The sequence below is a fragment of the Hyla sarda genome, chromosome 7 (genome assembly GCF_029499605.1).
Source record: "Hyla sarda isolate aHylSar1 chromosome 7, aHylSar1.hap1, whole genome shotgun sequence".
Taxonomy (NCBI): Eukaryota; Metazoa; Chordata; class Amphibia; order Anura; family Hylidae; genus Hyla; species Hyla sarda.
In genome coordinates, this window is record NC_079195.1 from 13,744,268 (window position 1) to 13,765,162 (window position 20,895).

Here is a 20,895-nt window from a genome sequence, read left to right on the forward strand (position 1 = left end):
GTATTTGTGGACAGTTGGGTCTCATGATGATACGATATATTGTATTTGTGGACAGTTGGGTCTCATGATGATAGGATACATTGTATTTGTGGACAGTTGGGTCTCATGATGATACGATACATTGTATTTGTGGACAGTTGGGTCTCATGATGATACGATACATTGTATTTGTGGACAGTTGGGTCTCATAATGATACGATACATTGTATTTGTGGACAGTTGGGTCTCATGATGATATGAAACATTGTATTTGTGGACAGTTATGTCTCATGATGATACGATACATTATATTTGTGGACAGTTGGGTCTCATGATGATATGATACATTGTATTTGTGGACAGTTGGGTCTCATGATGTTACGATACATTGTATTTGTGGACAGTTGGGTCTCATGATGATAGGATACATTGTATTTGTGGACAGTTGGGTCTCATGATGATAGGATACATTGTATTTGTGGACAGTTGGGTCTCATGATGATATGATACATTGTATTTGTGGACAGTTGGGTCTCATGATGATAGGATACATTGTATTTGTGGACAGTTGGGTCTCATGATGATACGATATATTGTATTTGTGGACAGTTGGGTCTCATGATGATAGGATACATTGTATTTGTGGACAGTTGGGTCTCATGATGATACGATACATTGTATTTGTGGACAGTTGGGTCTCAAGATGATACGATACATTGTATTTGTGGACAGTTGGGTCTCATGATGATACGATACATTGTATTTGTGGACAGTTGGGTCTCATAATGATACGATACATTGTATTTGTGGACAGTTGGGTCTCATGATGATATGAAACATTGTATTTGTGGACAGTTATGTCTCATGATGATACAATACATTATATTTGTGGACAGTTGGGTCTCATGATGATATGATACATTGTATTTGTGGACAGTTGGGTCTCATGATGATATGATACATTGTATTTGTGGACAGTTGGGTCTCATGATGATATGATACATTGTATTTGTGGACAGTTGGGTCTCATGATGATATGATACATTGTATTTGTGGACAGTTGGGTCTCATGATGATATGATACATTGTATTTGTGGACAGTTGGGTCTCATGATGATACAATACATTGTATTTGTGGACATTTGGGTCTCATGATGATAGGATACATTGTATTTGTGGACAGTTGGATCTCATGATGATACGATACATTGTATTTGTGGACAGTTGGGTCTCATGATGATACGATATATTGTATTTGTGGACAGTTGGGTCTCATGATGATACGATATATTGTATTTGTGGACAGTTGGGTCTCATGATGATAGGATACATTGTTATTTGTGGACAGTTGGGTCTCATGATGATACGATACATTGTATTTGTGGACAGTTGGGTCTCATGATGATAGGATACATTGTATTTGTGGACAGTTGGGTCTCATGATGATAGGATACATTGTATTTGTGGACAGTTGGGTCTCATGATGATATGATACATTGTATTTGTGGACAGTTGGGTCTCATGATGATATGATACATTGTATTTGTGGACAGTTGGGTCTCAAGATGATACGATACATTGTATTTGTGGACAGTTGGGTCTCATGATGACACAATACATTGTATTTGTGGACAGTTGGGTCTCATGATGATACGATACATTGTATTTGTAGACAGTTGGGTCTCATGATGAGACGATAAATTGTATTTGTGGACAGTTGGGTCTCATGATGATATGAAACATTGTATTTGTGGACAGTTATGTCTCATGATGATACGATACATTGTATTTGTGGACAGTTGGGTCTCATGATGATACGATACATTGTATTTGTTACGCCGAGCGCTCCGGGTCCCCGCTCCTCCCCGGAGCGCTCGCAGCATCCTCGCAATTGCAGTGCCCCGGTCAGACCTGCTGACCGGGTGCGCTGCAATATCTCTCTCAGCCGGGATGCGATTCGTGATGCGGGAGGCGCCCGCTCGCGATGCGCATCCCGGCTCCCGTACCTGACTCGTTCCCCGTCTGTCTTGTCCCGGCGCGCGCGGCCCCGCTCCTTAGGGCAAGCGCGCGCCGGGTCTCTGCAATTTAAAGGGCCACTGCGCCACTGATTGGCGCAGCAGGCTTAATCAGTGTGTTCACCTGTGCACTTCCCTACTTATACCTCACTTCCCCTGCACTCCCTCGCCGGATCTTGTTGCCATTGTGCCAGTGAAAGCGTTTCCTTGTGTGTTCCTAGCCTGTGTTCCAGACCTCCTGCCGTTGCCCCTGACTACGATCCTTGCTGCCTGCCCTGACCTTCTGCTACGTCCGACCTTGCTCTTGTCTACCCCCTTGTACCGCGCCTATCTTCAGCAGTCAGAGAGGTTGAGTCGTTGCTGGTGGATACGACCTGGTTGCTACCGCCACTGCAAGACCATCCCGCTTTGCGGCGGGCTCTGGTGAATACCAGTAGCAACTTAGAACCGGTCCACCAACACGGTCCACGCCAATCCCTCTCTGGCACAGAGGATCCACCTCCAGCCAGCCGAATCGTGACAGTAGATCCGGCCATGGATCCCGCTAAAGTCCCGCTGCCAGTTGTCGCCGACCTCACCACGGTGGTCGCCCAGCAGTCGCAACAGATAGCGCAACAAGGCCACCAGCTGTCTCAACTGACCGTGATGCTACAGCAACTATTACCACAGCTCCAGCAACCTTCTCCTCCGCCAGCTCCTGCACCTCCTCCGCAGCGAGTGGCCGCTTCCGGCCTACGATTATCCTTGCCGGACAAATTTGATGGGGACTCTAAGTTTTGCCGTGGCTTTCTTTCGCAATGTTCCCTGCACTTGGAGATGATGTCGGACCAGTTTCCTACTGAAAGGTCTAAGGTGGCTTTCGTAGTCAGCCTTCTGTCTGGGAAAGCTCTGTCATGGGCCACACCGCTCTGGGACCGCAATGACCCTGTCACTGCCTCTGTACACTCCTTCTTCACGGAGATTCGAAGTGTCTTTGAGGAACCTGCCCGAGCCTCTTCTGCTGAGACTGCCCTGCTGAACCTGGTCCAGGGTAATTCTTCTGTTGGCGAGTACGCCATCCAATTCCGTACTCTCGCCTCCGAATTATCCTGGAATAATGAGGCCCTCTGCGCGACCTTTAAAAAAGGCCTATCCAGCAACATTAAAGATGTGCTGGCCGCACGAGAAATTCCTGCTAACCTGCATGAACTTATTCATCTTGCCACCAGCATTGACATGCGTTTTTCCGAAAGGCGTCAGGAGCTCAGCCAGGATATGGACTTTGTTCGCACGAGGCGGTTTCTCTCCCCGGCTCCTCTCTCCTCTGGTCCTCTGCAATCCGTTCCTGTGCCTCCCGCCGTGGAGGCTATGCAAGTTGACCGGTCTCGCTTGACACCTCAAGAGAGGACATGACGCCGCATGGAGAATCTTTGCCTGTACTGTGCCGGTACCGAACACTTCTTGAAGGATTGTCCTATCCGTCCTCCCCGCCTGGAAAGACGTACGCTGACTCCGCACAAAGGTGAGACAGTTCTTGATGTCAACTCTGCTTCTCCACGTCTTACTGTGCCTGTGCGGATATCTTCCTCTACCTTCTCCTTCTCTGCTATGGCCTTCTTGGATTCCGGATCTGCAGGAAATTTTATTTTGGCCTCTCTCATCAACAGGTTCAACATCCCGGTGACCAGTCTCGCCAGACCCCTCTACATCAATTCTGTTAACAATGAAAGATTGGACTGTACCGTGCGTTACCGCACGGAACCTCTCCTAATGTGCATCGGACCTCATCACGAAAAAATTGAATTTTTGGTCCTCTCCAACTGCACTTCTGAAATTCTTCTTGGATTACCGTGGCTTCAACGCCATTCCCCAACCCTTGATTGGTCCACAGGAGAAATCAAGAACTGGGGTACTTCTTGTCACAAGGACTGTCTTAAACCGGTTCCCAGTACTCCCTGTCGTGACCCTGTGGTTCCCCCTGTATCCGGTTTTCCTAAGGCTTATATGGATTATGCTGACGTTTTTTGCAAAAAGCAAGCTGAGACTTTACCTCCTCACAGGCCTTATGACTGTCCTATTGACCTCCTCCCGGGTACTACTCCACCCCGGGGCAGAATCTATCCTCTGTCTGCTCCAGAGACTCTTGCCATGTCGGAGTACATCCAGGAAAATTTAAAAAAGGGGTTTATCCGCAAGTCCTCCTCTCCTGCCGGAGCTGGATTTTTTTTTGTGTCCAAAAAAGATGGCTCCCTACGTCCTTGCATTGATTACCGCGGACTTAATAAAATCACGGTAAAAAAACGCTACCCCTTACCTCTTATCTCGGAACTCTTTGATCGCCTACAAGGTGCCCACATCTTTACCAAACTGGACTTAAGAGGGGCTTATAATCTCATCCGCATCAGGGAGGGGGACGAATGGAAGACTGCATTTAACACCAGAGATGGACACTTTGAGTATCTGGTCATGCCCTTTGGCCTGTGCAACGCCCCTGCCGTCTTCCAAGACTTTGTTAATGAAATTTTTCGTGATCTCCTATATTCCTGTGTTGTGGTTTATCTGGACGATATTTTGATTTTTTCTGCCAACTTAGAAGAACACCGCCAGCATGTCCGCATGGTTCTTCAGAGACTTCGGGACAATCAACTTTATGCCAAAATGGAGAAATGTCTCTTTGATTGTCAATCTCTTCCTTTCCTAGGATACTTGGTCTCTGGCCAGGGACTACAAATGGACCCAGATAAACTCTCTGCCGTCTTAGATTGGCCACGCCCCTCCGGACTCCGTGCTATCCAACGTTTTTTGGGGTTCGCCAATTATTACAGACAATTTATTCCACACTTTTCCACTATTGTGGCTCCTATCGTGGCTTTAACCAAGAAAAATGCCAATCCCAAGTCCTGGTCTCCCCAAGCGGAAGACGCATTTAAACATCTCAAGTCTGCCTTTTCTTCTGCTCCCATGCTCTCCAGACCTGACCCATCTAAACCCTTCCTATTGGAGGTAGATGCATCCTCAGTGGGAGCTGGAGCTGTCCTTCTACAAAAAAATTCTTCCGGGCATGCTGTTACTTGTGGGTTTTTTTCTAGGACCTTCTCTCCGGCGGAGAGAAACTACTCCATCGGGGATCGAGAGCTACTGGCCATTAAATTGGCGCTTGAGGAATGGAGGCACCTGCTGGAGGGATCAAAATTTCCAGTTATCATATACACTGATCACAAGAATCTCTCCTATCTCCAGTCTGCCCAACGACTGAACCCTCGCCAGGCCAGGTGGTCGTTGTTCTTTGCCCGTTTTAACTTTGAAATTCACTTTCGGCCTGCCGATAAGAACATCAGGGCCGATGCTCTCTCTCGTTCTTCTGATGCCTCTGAAGTAGAGGTCTCTCCGCAACACATCATTCCTCCTGACTGTCTGATCTCCACTTCTCCAGCCTCCATCAGGCAAACTCCTCCAGGGAAGACCTTCGTTTCTCCACGCCAGCGTCTCGGGATTCTCAAATGGGGACACTCCTCCCACCTCGCAGGCCATGCGGGCATCAAAAAATCCTTGCAACTCATCTCTCGTTTTTATTGGTGGCCGACTCTGGAGACGGATGTTGTTGATTTTGTACGGGCCTGTACTGTCTGTGCCCAGGATAAGACTCCTCGCCAGAAACCTGCTGGCCTCCTTCATCCTCTGCCTGTCCCCGAACAGCCTTGGTCACAGATTGGTATGGACTTTATTACGGACTTGCCCTCATCCCGTGGAAACACAGTTGTTTGGGTGGTCGTTGATCGATTTTCCAAGATGGCACATTTTATTCCTCTTCCTGGTCTTCCTTCTGCGCCTCAGTTGGCAAAGCAATTTTTTGTACACATTTTTCGCCTTCACGGTTTGCCCACGCATATCGTCTCGGATAGAGGCGTCCAATTCGTGTCTAAATTCTGGAGGGCCCTCTGTAAACAGCTCAAGATCAAATTAAACTTCTCTTCTTCTTATCATCCCCAATCCAATGGGCAAGTAGAAAGAATTAATCAGGTCCTGGGTGACTATTTACGGCATTTTGTTTCCTCCCGCCAGGATGACTGGGCAGATCTTCTACCATGGGCCGAATTCTCATACAACTTCAGAGTCTCCGAATCTTCTGCTAAATCCCCATTTTTCGTGGTGTACGGCCGTCACCCTCTTCCCCCCCTCCCTACTCCCTTGCCCTCTGGTTTGCCCGCTGTTGATGAGGTGACTCGGGACCTCTCCACCATATGGAAAGAGACCCAAAATTCTCTTTTACAGGCTTCATCCCGGATGAAAAGATTTGCCGATAAGAAAAGAAGAACTCCCCCATTTTTGCTCCCGGAGACAAGGTATGGCTCTCCGCTAAATATGTCCGTTTTCGTGTCCCCAGTTACAAACTGGGACCACGCTATCTTGGTCCTTTCAAAGTCTTGTGCCAGATTAACCCTGTCTCTTACAAACTCCTTCTTCCTCCTTCTCTTCGTATTCCCAATGCCTTCCATGTCTCTCTCCTTAAACCACTCATCATTAACCGCTTCTCTCCCAAACTTGTTTCTCCCACTCCTGTTTCCGGTTCTTCTGACGTCTTCTCCGTGAAGGAGATTCTGGCCTCCAAGACGGTCAGAGGAAAAAAAAATTTTTTGGTGGATTGGGAAGGCTGTGGCCCAGAAGAGAGATCCTGGGAACCTGAGGACAACATCCTAGACAAAAGTCTTATCCTCAGGTTCTCAGGCTCCAAGAAGAGGGGGAGACCCAAGGGGGGGGTACTGTTACGCCGAGCGCTCCGGGTCCCCGCTCCTCCCCGGAGCGCTCGCAGCATCCTCGCAATTGCAGCGCCCCGGTCAGACCTGCTGACCGGGTGCGCTGCAATATCTCTCTCAGCCGGGATGCGATTCGCGATGCGGGAGGCGCCCGCTCGCGATGCGCATCCCGGCTCCCGTACCTGACTCGTTCCCCGTCTGTCTTGTCCCGGCGCGCGCGGCCCCGCTCCTTAGGGCGCGCGCGTGCCGGGTCTCTGCAATTTAAAGGGCCACTGCGCCACTGATTGGCGCAGCAGGCTTAATCAGTGTGTTCACCTGTGCACTCCCTACTTATACCTCACTTCCCCTGCACTCCCTCGCCGGATCTTGTTGCCATTGTGCCAGTGAAAGCGTTTCCTTGTGTGTTCCTAGCCTGTGTTCCAGACCTCCTGCCGTTGCCCCTGACTACGATCCTTGCTGCCTGCCCTGACCTTCTGCTACGTCCGACCTTGCTCTTGTCTACTCCCTTGTACCGCGCCTATCTTCAGCAGTCAGAGAGGTTGAGCCGTTGCTGGTGGATACGACCTGGTTGCTACCGCCGCTGCAAGACCATCCCGCTTTGCGGCGGGCTCTGGTGAATACCAGTAGCAACTTAGAACCGGTCCACCAACACGGTCCACGCCAATCCCTCTCTGGCACAGAGGATCCACCTCCAGCCAGCCGAATCGTGACAGTATTTGTGGACAGTTGGGTCTCATGATGATAGGATACATTGTATTTGTGGACAGTTGGGTCTCATGATGATATGATACATTGTATTTGTGGACAGTTGGGTCTCATGATGATACGATACATTGTATTTGTGGACAGTTGGGTCTCATGATGATATGATACATTGTATTTGTGGACAGTTGGGTCTCATGATGGTACGATACATTGTATTTATGGACAGTTGGGTCTCATGATGATACGATACATTGTATTTGTGGACAGTTGGGTCTCATGATGATAGGATACATTGTATTTGTGGACAGTTGGGTCTCAGGATGATACGATACATTGTATTTGTGGACAGTTGGGTCTCATGATGATATGAAACATTGTATTTGTGGACAGTCATGTCTCATGATGATACGATACATTGTATTTGTGGACAGTTGGGTCTCATGATGCTACGATACATTGTATTTGTGGACAGTTGGGTCTCATAATGATACGATACATTGTATTTGTGGACAGTTGGGTCTCATGATGATAGGATACATTGTATTTGTGGACAGTTGGGTCTCATAATGATACGATACATTGTATTTGTGGACAGTTGGGTCTCATGATGATATGATACATTGTATTTGTGGACAGTTGTGTCTCATGATGATATGAAACATTGTATTTGTGGACAGTTGGGTCTCATGATGATACGATACATTGTATTTGTGGACAGTTGGGTCTCATGATGATACGATACATTGTATTTGTGGACAGTTGGGTCTCATGATGATACGATACATTGTATTTGTGGACAGCTGGGCTCATGATGATACAATACATTGTATTTGTGGACAGTTGGGTCTTATGATGATACGATACATTGTATTTGTGGATAGTTGGGTCTCATGATGATACATTGAAGCCATTGATACATCTCAGTGTTACACAATGTAACAAGATGTCTCTGATCTTATTTTCGGGGGGTAGGAATATGATGAGGATCTGGAGGAGTACAGAGGAAAGGGCAGCTTCCCAGCAATGATCACCCCGGCGTATCTCAGTGCCAAGAAAGCCAATGATATTGCCAGCGATGTGAGTATTGGTGACAGGGGGAACTCTGGGTTTTTGCCTCTTTGGCTTACAATATAGGAATGTGTGACTGGTATTTGATCTGTGTATAAGTGTATGATATATGGAGGTTGGGTTTATGATCTATGACTGATGTATGGAGGATAGGTATTGGTATGATGGTATGGAAGAAAGGTAAATGTATGGCTCATGTATAGAGGATAGTGTGTGTATGACTGATGTATGGAGGATAGATGCATAAGTGGTGTATGGAGACGGGAGTATGACTGATCAGTGAAGAATGGATTTATGACTGATATATGGAGGATAGAAGAATGACTGGTGTGTAAAAAGTATGTATGATTGTAATATGAAGGATGGGTGTGTGTGTGTGTGACTGATGTTTGGATGATAGGTGTATGAATGACTCGTATAGAAGAAAGGTGTATGGATGACTGTTATATGAAGCATTGGTGTAGGTCTGAATGATATATGGATAACTGTATGTATGACTGATGTATGAAGGATCTGTCAGTGTATGTATCACTGATGTATGGATAATAGTTTTATATATCAATGATAAGCATATGTATGGCTGGTGTATGTATGAATGGTGTATGTAGGATAGGTACATATAACATAGAATATGTCAGCAGATAAAAACCATTTGGCCCATTTAGTCTGGCCAATAAATGTATGACTGATGTATGGAGGGTAGGTATTGATATGGAAGAAAGGTAAATATATGACTCATGTATAGAGGATAGGTGTGTGTATTACTGATGTATGGAGGATAGGTGTATGTATGGAGGATAGATATGTATATAATTGGTGAATGAAGAATATATATATTCTGATGTATGTATGACTGATGTGTGGAGGATAGGTGTATGTATGACTGATGCATGGTGGATAGGTGTATGTATGACTGATGTATGGTGGATAGGTGTATGTATGACTGATGCATGGTGGATAGGTGTATGTATGACTGATGCATGGTGGATAGGTGTAAGTATGACTGATGTATGGTGGATAGGTGTATATGTGATTGGTGAAGTATATGTATTACTGTTGCATAGAGAATAGGTATTTGTGTGACTGAAGTATGTATGACTGATGTATGAAGAATATTTATATGTATGACTGATGTATGGAGAATAGGTGTATATATGATTGTGAACGAAGGATAGGTATATGTATGACTGATATGTAGAGGATAGGTGTATGTATGACTGTATGGAGAATAAGTATATGTGTGATGTATGGAGGATGTATTTTTGACTAGTGTATAGAGGATAGGTGTATGTATGACTGATGTATGAAGTATAGGGGTATTTATGAGTGATGTATAGAGGATAGAGGAATTTAAAATGATTGTATGGAGTATATTGGTATATATTGTTGATGTATGAAGGATAGATGTATATATGAAGGATATGGGTATGTATTACTGTTGTATTGAGCATTTTAAATATGTATGTATGTATGAATTCTGAATAGAGGATAGGTATATATACAGTAAATATGATTGTTATATGGAGGTAAGGTTTATGAATGAATGATGCATTAAGGATTGGTATATGTATGACTGATGTATGAAAGATAGGTGTATGTATGACTCATGTATGGAGGATAGATGTGTGTATTACTGATATGCAAATGATCATTGTGTTTGTGTGTATATGTATGTATATATATATATATATATATATATATATATATATATTATGAAGGATAGGTCTATGTTTGATTATTGTATTAAGAATTGGTGTAAATATGACGTGTGAAGTCTAGGTATACGTATGGCTGTTGTATGAAGGGTAGGTCTATGTATGATTGTTGTATGAAGGATAGGTCTATGTATGATTGTTGTATGAATCATAGGGCTATGTATGATTGATGTATGAATCATAGGGCTATGTATGATTGTATGAATCATAGGGCTATGTATGACTGATGTATAAAGGGTAGGTCTATGTATGGTTGTTGTATGAAGGATAGGTCTGTGTATGATTCTTGTATGAAGGATAAGTCTATGTATGATTCTTGTATGAAGGAAAGGTTTATGTATGATTCTTGTATGAAGGATAGGTCTATGTGTGATTTTTGTATGAAGGATAGGTACATGCATGATTGCTGTATGAAGGATAGATCTATGTATGATTCTTGTATGAAGGATAGGTGCATGTATAATTCTTGTATGAAGGATAGGTGCATGTATAATTCTTGTATGAATGATAGATGTATGTATCATTCGTGTATGAAGGATAGGTGCACGTATAATTCTTGTATGAATGATAGGTACATGTATAATTCTTGTATGAAGGATAGGTGTATGTATGATTTTTGTATGAAGGATAGATCTATGTATGATTCTTGTATGAATGATAGGTGCATGTATGATTCTTGTATGAATGATAGGTGCATGTATGATTCTTGTATGAATGATGGGTGTATGTATGATTGTTGTTTGAATGATAGGTGCATGTATGATTGTTGTATGAATGATAGGTGCATGTATGATTGTTGTATGAAGGATAGGTGCATGTATGATTGTTGTATGAATGATAGGTGCATGTATGATTGTTGTATGAATGATAGGTGCATGTATGATTGTTGTATGAATGATAGGTGCATGTATGATTGTTGTATGAATGATGGGTGTATGCATGATTGTTGTTTGAATGATGGGTGCATGTATGATGTATGAATGATAGGTGCATGTATGATTGTTGTATGAATGATAGGTGCATGTATGATTGTTGTATGAATGAAAGGTGCATGTATGATTGTTGTGTGAATGATAGGTGCATGTATGATTGTTGTATGAAGGATAGGTGCATGTATGATTGTTGTATGAAGGATAGGTGCATGTATGATTGTTGTATGAAGGATAGGTGCATGTATGATTGTTGTATGAATGATAGGTGCATGTATGATTGTTGTATGAATGATAGGTGCATGTATGATTCTTGTATGAATGATAGGTGCATGTATGATTGATGTTATCTCTGTATATCCAATAAATTCTTCTCATATTCCAGATTAAATATAAAAAGGACCTGTCCAAGATGAGGGGCGCTGCCCACTACCACTCTCTGGCCGCACAGGACAACTTGACCCTGAAACAAGCGCAAAATGTGAACAAACTCGTCAGTGAGGTGAGGGTCCACCTGGTCTGATGGTAGATAGGGTGTACGGGGCCCGTGCTGTGGGGGTCTTCATACCTCCTCTTGTCTCCTCATGTCTGTGTCTTCCAGGTGGGATATAAGAAGGACATGGAGAGCAGCAAAGGACACAGCATCAACTACTGTGAGACGCCCCAATTCAAGAACGTCAACAAGATCTCCAAATTCACCAGTGATGTAAGCATAGTGCCCCCAAATCCACCCCCTTACGCAGTGTTTGCCAACCAGGGTGCCTCCAGTTGTTGCAAAACTACAACTCCCAGCATGACCAGACAGCCGTTGGCTCTGGTTGGGAAACACTGTCCTACAGCATAGCTCGTAAGCTGATTTCTGCACCATGATGCACATGGCGTCCACAAATTTCCGAGATAGCGGTTTTATCTTGGATTTACATAAAGAATATTTTTTGTGTGTACAGCTCCTATGCAGACCTATGTGTCTCCATGGTAACAGACTACAGTGCATAGTCTAATCCTGCAGTCAGGTGTTACTTCTACCCTCAACCTCCTCTGCTACTGTATACGCTGTAGCTTACAAAGAAGGGAGAAATGGAAGTGCCACATGACTGCTGTAACCACAAGGATAGATAGACAGATAGATAGATAGATAGATATGGGATAGATATGAGATAGATAGATAGATAGATAGATATGAGATAGATACAGTTGGGATCAAAAGTTTGGGCACCCGAGGTAAAAATGTGTATTAATGTGCATAAAGAAGCCAAGGAAAGATGCAAAAATCTCCAAAAGGCATCAAATTACAGATTAGACATTCTTATAATTTGTCAACAAAAGTTACATTTTATTTCCATCATTTACACTTTCAAAATAACAGAAAACAAAAAAAAATGGCATCTGCAAAAGTTTGGGCACCCTGCAGGGTTAATATCTTATCCTGCTCCCTTTGGCAAGTATCACAGCTTGTAAACGCTTTTTGTAGACAGCCAAGAGTCTTTCAATTCTTGTTTGAGGTATCTTTGCCCATTCTTCCTTACAAAAGTCTTCCAGTTCTTTGAGATTTCTGGGCTGTCTGTCACGCACTGCTCTTTTATGGTCTATCCATAGATTTTCAATTATGTTGAGGTCAGGAGATTGTGAAGGCCATGACAAAACCTTCAGTTTACGCCTCTTGATGTAATCCCCTGTGGATTTCGAGGTGTGTTTAGGATCATTATCCATTTGTAGAAGCCATTCTCTCTTTAACTTCAGCTTTTTCACATATGGCATCAAGTTAGCATCCAAAATTTGCTGAAATTTTATTGAATCCATTTTCCCTTCTACTCGTGAGATGTTCCCTGTGCCACTGGCTGCAATACAACCCCAAAGCATGATTGATCCACCCCCATGCTTAACAGTTGGACAGAGGTTCTTTTAATTAAATTCTGTTCCCCTTCTTCTCCAAACGTACCTTTGCTCATTCCGGCCAAAAAGTTCAATTTTAACCTCATTGGTCCACAGAACTTGTTTCCAAAATGCATCAGGCTTGTCTATATGTTCATTTGAAAAGTTCAAACGCTGATTTTTGTGGTGAGGATGTAGAAGAGGTTTTCTTCTGATGACTCTTCCATGAAGACCATATTTGTACAAGTATCTCTTTATAGCGGAATAGTGTACCACAACTCCTGTGTCTGCCAGATCTTTCTGGAGGGATTGTGCAGTCAAACGTGGTTTTTGAATAGTTTTTCTCACAATCCTGCAAGCTGTTCTGTCTGATATTTTTCTTGGTCTTCCAGATCTTGCTTTAACTTCCACTGTTCCTGATGACTGCCATTTCTTAATTACATTCCGAACAGAGGATATTGACATCTGAAAACGTTTTGCTATCTTCTTATAGCCTTCTCCAGCTTTGTGAGCGTCAACTATTTTCAGTTTCAGATTTCTAGACAACTGCTTAGAAGAACCCATGGTGCTGATTGTTGGGGCAAGGTCAGATGAGTCTGGGCATTTAAAACCTTTGAGATTGACATCACCTGGTCTTCCCAGATGATGATTGAGAACAATCCATGACACTGGCAGGTCTCAGCTTTTGCAAAGTGCATGCTATAAATTCTGCAGGGTGCCCAAACTTTTACAGCCGCCATTTTTTTCTGTTATTTTGAAAGTGTAAATGATGGAAATAAAATGTAACTTTTGTTGACATATTATAAGAATGTCTAATCTGTAATTTGATGCCTTTTGGAGATTTTTCAATCTTTTCTCGGCTTCTTTATGCACATTAATACACATTTTTACCTGGGGTGCCCAAATTTTTGATCCCCACTGTAGATAAATAGATATGAGATAGATATTAGAGATATGTATATATATATATATATATATATATATATATATATATATATATATATATATGAGATGGATATAAATGAGATAGATAAATAGAAAGATAGATATGAGATAGAAAGATAGATATGAGATAGATAGATAGATAGATAGATATGAGATAGATAGATAGATATGAGATAGATAGATTGATTGATATGAGATAGATAGATATGAGATAGATATAAATGAGATAGATAGATAGATATGAGATAGATATATATGAGATAGATAGATATAAGATAGATAGATATGAGAGAGAGAGAGATATGAGAGAGAGATATGAGAGAGATAGATAGATATGAGAGAGAGAGAGAGATAGATAGATATGAGATAGATAGGAGATAGATAGGAGATAGATAGATAGGAGATAGATAGATAGATAGATAGATAGGAGATAGATATTAGATAGATATTAGATAGATAGATAGATAGATATGAGATAGATAGGAGATAGATAGATAGATAGATAGATAGATATGAGACAGGTAGATAGATATGAGATAGATAGATAGATATGAGATAGATATAAATGAGATAGATAGATAGATAGATAGATATGAGAGAGAGAGATATGATAGAGAGAGATATGAGAGAGATAGATATGAGATAGATAGATATGAGATAGATAGATATGAGAGAGAGAGAGATGTGAGATAGATAGATGTGAGATAGATAGATATGAGAGAGAGAGATATGAGAGAGAGAGATAGATAGATATGAGAGAGAGAGATATGAGATAGATATATATGAGAGAGAGAGATATGAGATAGATAGATATGAGAGAGAGAGATATGAGAGAGAGAGATAGATAGATATGAGAGAGAGAGATATGAGATAGATAGATGTGAGATAGATAGATATGAGAGAGAGAGATATGAGAGAGAGAGATAGATAGATATGAGAGAGAGAGATATGAGATAGATATATATGAGAGAGAGAGAGATAGATAGATATGAGATAGATAGATATGAGAGAGAGAGATATGAGATAGATAGAGAGATAGATAGATAGATATATACATAGATAGATATGAGAGAGAGATAGATAGATAGAGAGATATGAGATAGATAGATATGAGAGAGATAGATATGAGATAGATAGATAGATAGATATGAGATCTTAGGCCAAGTTCACACCTGCGTCTGAGCTCCGTCATACTTTTTTGTCAGGTGAAATCCATTTGAAATAAATGGACACCAGATGGAAACACAGCGGACTCTATTGAAGTTAGTGGGATCTCTCAGGATCCGTTGTTGTTGGTTGTTCAATGGATTGCCAGGCTTCATTTTGAGGCGACAAACAGAGTCTGCGACAGAGACCCCCCTCCCCCCCCCCCCCCCCCCCCCCCCCCCCGAGCGAGACGTAGCATTTGTTGTAGAGGTTTCTGGGTGAGTGCCAACCGGCCACACACTTCTCCTGAAGTCATATATTACTTCCATTGCTTCTCCTTCACAACCTACAGACATTAGAAGAGGCAGGAAGTGGTAAAAGTGAAAACATGACTGCGGATCAGACTACACAAAATGTGTTTGTAGTCTGTTACCATGGAGACACATAGGAACCTTAAATACAAAAAGGAAAGGGTTTTGTAATGAAAACTATTTGAAAGGTTTCTTCATGGTTTACTTTTGATGTATTAGGGCAGTGGTCTTATACCTATGGACCTCCAGATGTAGCAAAACTACAACTCCCAGCATGCCCGGACAGCCAACGGCTGTCCGGGCATGCTGGGAGTTGTAGTTTTGCAACATCTGGAGGTCCGCAGGTTGAAGACCACTGTATTAGGGCTTTCCAAGTGGTGCAAAAGTACAAGTCCCATTATGTCCGGACAGCAGGATGCCATCTGTGCATGATGGGAGTTGTAGTTTTGCAACAATTGAAGAGCCATGGGCAGTGGAAAATTAAAAAAAAAAACTCTAGACAACAGGACGGCTCAAGGTGGAAAATGTTCTGTGGATTATATGAGAATGGGTGATTTCACTATGGGGGAGGGGGGGATCACTGGCGGATTTTTAGCTTGTTCTTGCTTTCCACAGATAGATGACCTTGTACTTATACGTGTCTGCAGTGCCGTATTACAGGCCGGGAGTTTTATACATAGTGGAGGATACAAGATACAGGAGGGGATTAGGAGATACGGAGATCTCTGCGGGGGAGATTCACAGGGATAGGTCACATCTGTGTTCTCTACACTCACATGTTACGTGAAGTTATAATGTATCAGAATGTAGAATCTTCACGGTTTAACAGAAAACAGACACAAACAAACAGAAACAATAAAAAGCATATAAGAATACAACTGAAGGTGTAGGTGTGAGGAGAGGCTGGAGGCACAGATGTAGGTGTGAGGAGAGGCTGGAGGCACAGATGTAGGTGTGAGGCCCAGGAGAGGCTGGAGGTACAGATGTAGGTGTGAGGCCCAGGAGAGGCTGGAGGCACAGATGTAGGCGTGAGGCCCAGGAGAGGCTGGAGGCACAGATGTAGGTGTAGGGTCCAGGAGAGGCTGGAGGCACAGATGTAGGTGTGAGGCCCAGGAGAGGCTGGAGGCACAGATGTAGGTGTGAGGCCCAGGAGAGGCTGGAGGCACAGATGTAGGCGTGAGGCCCAGGAGAGGCTGGAGGCACAGATGTAGGTGTAGGGTCCAGGAGAGGCTGGAGGCACAGATGTAGGTGTGAGGCCCAGGAGAGGCTGGAGGTACAGATGTAGGTGTGAGGCCCAGGAGAGGCTGGAGGTACAGATGTAGGTGTGAGGCCCAGGAGAGGCTGGAGGTACAGATGTAGGTGTAGGGTCCAGGAGAGGCTGGAGGCACAGATGTAGGCGTGAGGCCCAGGAGAGGCTGGAGGCACAGATGTAGGTGTAGGGTCCAGGAGAGGCTGGAGGCACAGATGTAGGTGTGAGGCCCAGGAGAGGCTGGAGGTACAGATGTAGGTGTGAGGCCCAGGAGAGGCTGGAGGTACAGATGTAGGTGTGAGGCCCAGGAGAGGCTGGAGGTACAGATGTAGGTGTAGGGTCCAGGAGAGGCTGGAGGCACAGATGTAGGTTTGAGGCCCAGGAGAGGCTGGAGGTACAGATGTAGGTGTGAGGCCCAGGAGAGGCTGGAGGTACAGATGTAGGTGTGAGGTACAGGAGAGGCTGGAGGCACAGATGTAGACGTGAGGCCCAGGAGAGGCTGGAGGTACAGATGTAGGTGTAGGGTCCAGGAGGGGCTGGAGGCACAGATGTAGGCGTGAGACCCAGGAGAGGCTGGAGGCACAGATGTAGGTGTGAGACCCAGGAGAGGCTGGAGGTACAGATGTAGGTGTGAGGCCCAGGAGAGGCTGGAGGCACAGATGTAGGGTCCAGGAGAAGCTGGAGGTACAGATGTAGGTGTGAGGTACAGGAGAGGCTGGAGGCACAGATGAATGGGTAAGGTCCAGTAGAGGCTGGAGGCACAGATGTAGGCGTGAGACCCAGGAGAGGCTGGAGGCACAGATGTAGGTGTGAGGCCCAGGAGAGGCTGGAGGCACAGATGTAGGGTCCAGGAGAAGCTGGAGGTACAGATGTAGGTGTGAGACCCAGGAGAGGCTGGAGGCACAGATGTAGGCGTGAGACCCGGGAGAGGCTGGAGGCACAGATGTAGGTGTGAGGCCCAGGAGAGGCTGGAGGCACAGATGTAGGTGTGAGGTCTAGGAGAGGCTGGAGGTACAGATGTAGGTGTGAGGTCCAGGAGAGGCTGGAGGTACAGATGTAGGTGTGAGGTCCAGGAGAGGCTGGAGGTACAGATGTAGGCGTGAGGCCCAGGAGAGGCTGGAGGTACAGATGTAGGTGTGAGGCCCAGGAGAGGCTGGAGGTACAGATGTAGGTGTGAGGTACAGGAGAGGCTGGAGGTACAGATGTAGGTGGGAGACCCAGGAGAGGATGGAGGCACAGATGTAGGTGTGAGGCCCAGGAGAGGCTGGAGGCACAGATGTAGGTGTGAGATCCAGGAGAGGCCGGAGGTACAGATGTAGGTGGGAGACCCAGGAGAGGCTGGAGGCACAGATGTAGGCGTGAGACCCAGGAGAGGCTGGAGGCACAGATGTAGGTGTGAGGTCCAGGAGAGGCTGGAGGTACAGATGTAGGTGTGAGGTCCAGGAGAGGCTGGAGGTACAGATGTAGGTGTGAGACCCAGGAGAGGCTGGAGGCACAGATGTAGGCGTGAGACCCAGGAGAGGCTGGAGGCACAGATGTAGGCGTGAGACCCAGGAGAGGCTGGAGGTACAGATGTAGGCGTGAGACCCAGGAGAGGCTGGAGGCACAGATGTAGGCGTAGGGTCCAGGAGAGGCTGGAGGCACAGATGTAGGCGTGAGACCCAGGAGAGGCTGGAGGCACAGATGTAGGCGTGAGACCCAGGAGAGGCTGGAGGCACAGATGTAGGCGTGAGACCCAGGAGAGGCTGGAGGTACAGATGTAGGCGTGAGACCCAGGAGAGGCTGGAGGCACAGATGTAGGCGTGAGACCCAGGAGAGGCTGGAGGCACAGATGTAGGCGTGAGACCCAGGAGAGGCTGGAGGTACAGATGTAGGCGTGAGACCCAGGAGAGGCTGGAGGTACAGATGTAGGTGTGAGATCCAGGAGAGGCTGGAGGCACAGATGTAGGCATGAGACCCAGGAGAGGCTGGAGGCACAGATGTAGGTGTGAGATCCAGGAGAGGCTGGAGGTACAGATTTAGGTGGGAGACCCAGGAGAGGATGGAGGCACAGATGTAGGCGTGAGACCCAGGAGAGGCTGGAGGCACAGATGTAGGCGTGAGACCCAGGAGAGGCTGGAGGCACAGATGTAGGCGTGAGACCCAGGAGAGGCTGGAGGCACAGATGTAGGTGTGAGGTCCAGGAGAGGCTGGAGGCACAGATGTAGGCGTGAGACCCAGGAGAGGCTGGAGGTACAGATGTAGGTATGAGGCCCAGGAGAGGCTGGAGGCACAGATGTAGGCGTGAGGTACAGGAGAAGCTGGAGGCACAGATGTAGGCGTGAGGTCCAGGAGAGGCTGGAGGTACAGATGTAGGTGTGAGACGCAGGAGAGGATGGAGGCACAGATGTAGGTGTGAGGTCCAGGAGAGGCTGGAGGCACAGATGTAGGTTTGAGGCCCAGGAGAGGCTGGAGGCACAGATGTAGGCGTGAGGTCCAGGAGAGGCTGGAGGTACAGATGTAGGTGTGAGACGCAGGAGAGGATGGAGGCACAGATGTAGGTGTGAGGTCCAGGAGAGGCTGGAGGCACAGATGTAGGTTTGAGGCCCAGGAGAGGCTGGAGGCACAGATGTAGGTGTGAGGCCCAGGAGAGGATGGAGACACAGATGTAGGTGTGAGGTCCAGGAGACGCTGGAGGCACAGATGTAGGTGTGAGGTCCAGGAGAGGCTGGAGGCCCAGGAGAGGCTGGAGGCACAGATGTAGGTGTGAGGTCCAGGAGAGGCTGGAGGCACAGATGTAGGTGTGAGGCCCAGTAGATACTGGAGGCACAGATGTAGGTGTGAGGCCCAGGAGAGGCTGGAGGCACACATGTAGATGTGAGGCCCAGGAGGGGCTGGAGGCACAGATGTAGGTGTGAGGCCCAGGAGGGGCTGGAGGTACAGATGTAGGTGTGAGGCCCAGGAGGGGCTGGAGGTACAGATGTAGGTGTGAGGCCCAGGAGGGGCTGGAGGCACAGATGTAGGTGTGAGGTACAGGAGAGGCTGGAGGCACAGATGAATGGGTAAGGTCCAGTAGAGGCTGGAGGCACAGATGTAGGTGTGATGCCCAGTAGAGGCTGGAGGCACAGATGTATGTGTGAGGCACAGGAGAGGCTGGAGGTACAGATGTAGGTGTGAGGTAAAGGAGAGGCTGGAGGCACAGATGTAGGTGTGAGGCCCAGTAGAGGCTGGAGGCACAGATGTAGGTGTGAGGCCCAGGAGAGGCTGGATGCACAGATGTAGGTTTGAGGCCCAGGAGAGGCTGGAGGTACAGATGTAGGTGTGAGGCCCAGGAGAGGCTGGAGGCACAGATGTAGGTGTGAGGCCCAGGAGAGGCTGGAGGCACAGATGTAGGTGTGAGGCCCAGGAGAGGCTGGAGGTACAGATGTAGGTGTGAGGTACAGGAGAGGCTGGAGGCACAGATGTAGGTGTGAGGCCCAGGAGAGGCTGGAGGCACAGATGTAGGTGTGAGGCCCAGGAGAGGCTGGAGGTACAGATGTAGGTGTGAGGCCCAGGAGAGGCTGGAGGCACAGATGTAGGTGTGAGGCCCAGGAGAGGCTGGAGGCACAGATGTAGGTGTGAGGCCCAGGAGAGGCTGGAGGTACAGATGTAGGTGTGAGGCCCAGGAGAGGCTGGAGGCACAGATGTAGGTGTGAGGTCCAGGAGAGGCTGGAGGCACAGATGTAGGTGTGAGGCCCAGGAGAGGCTGGAGGCACAGATGTAGGTGTGAGGTACAGCAGAGACACAGATGTAGGTGTGAGGCCCAGGAGAGGCTGGAGGTACAGATGTAGGTGTGAGGCCCAGGAGAGGCTGGAGGTACAGATGTAGGTGTGAGGCCCAGGAGAGGCTGGAGGTACAGATGTAGGTGTGAGGCCCAGGAGAGGCTGGAGGCACAGATGTAGGTGTGAGGCCCAGGAGAGGCTGGAGGTACAGATGTAGGTGTGAGGCCCAGGAGAGGCTGGAGGCCCAGGAGAGGTTGGAGACTTTGTCCCCATTTCCTATGATCTGATAAGGATTGAATGTAACTTTCTTCTTCTTTATTTACTTATTTTCAGCTTAAATACAAAGAAAAGTATCAGACGCAGATGAAGGGACATTATGAAGGCGTTGGGATGGACCGCCGCACATTACACGCCATGAAAGCCGGGACCCTCGCCAGTAATGTGAGTGATTTAGTCTGGGGAGGTACTTGTAGTGCAGCGTGTTCTGT

General features: G+C 46.3%; 1 protein-coding gene across 1 annotated transcript in view; it reads left to right on the forward strand.

The window, feature by feature from the left end:
- NRAP (nebulin related anchoring protein) overlaps nt 1-20,895 on the forward strand; it is a 164,684-nt gene that overhangs the window by 46,553 nt on the left and 97,236 nt on the right. The window contains exons 10-13 of the mRNA XM_056529361.1: nt 8,405-8,509; nt 11,530-11,646; nt 11,746-11,850; nt 20,741-20,848. Of these exons, the coding sequence (XP_056385336.1) occupies nt 8,405-8,509; nt 11,530-11,646; nt 11,746-11,850; nt 20,741-20,848 (435 nt within the window). The remainder of the gene's footprint in view (nt 1-8,404; nt 8,510-11,529; nt 11,647-11,745; nt 11,851-20,740; nt 20,849-20,895) is intronic.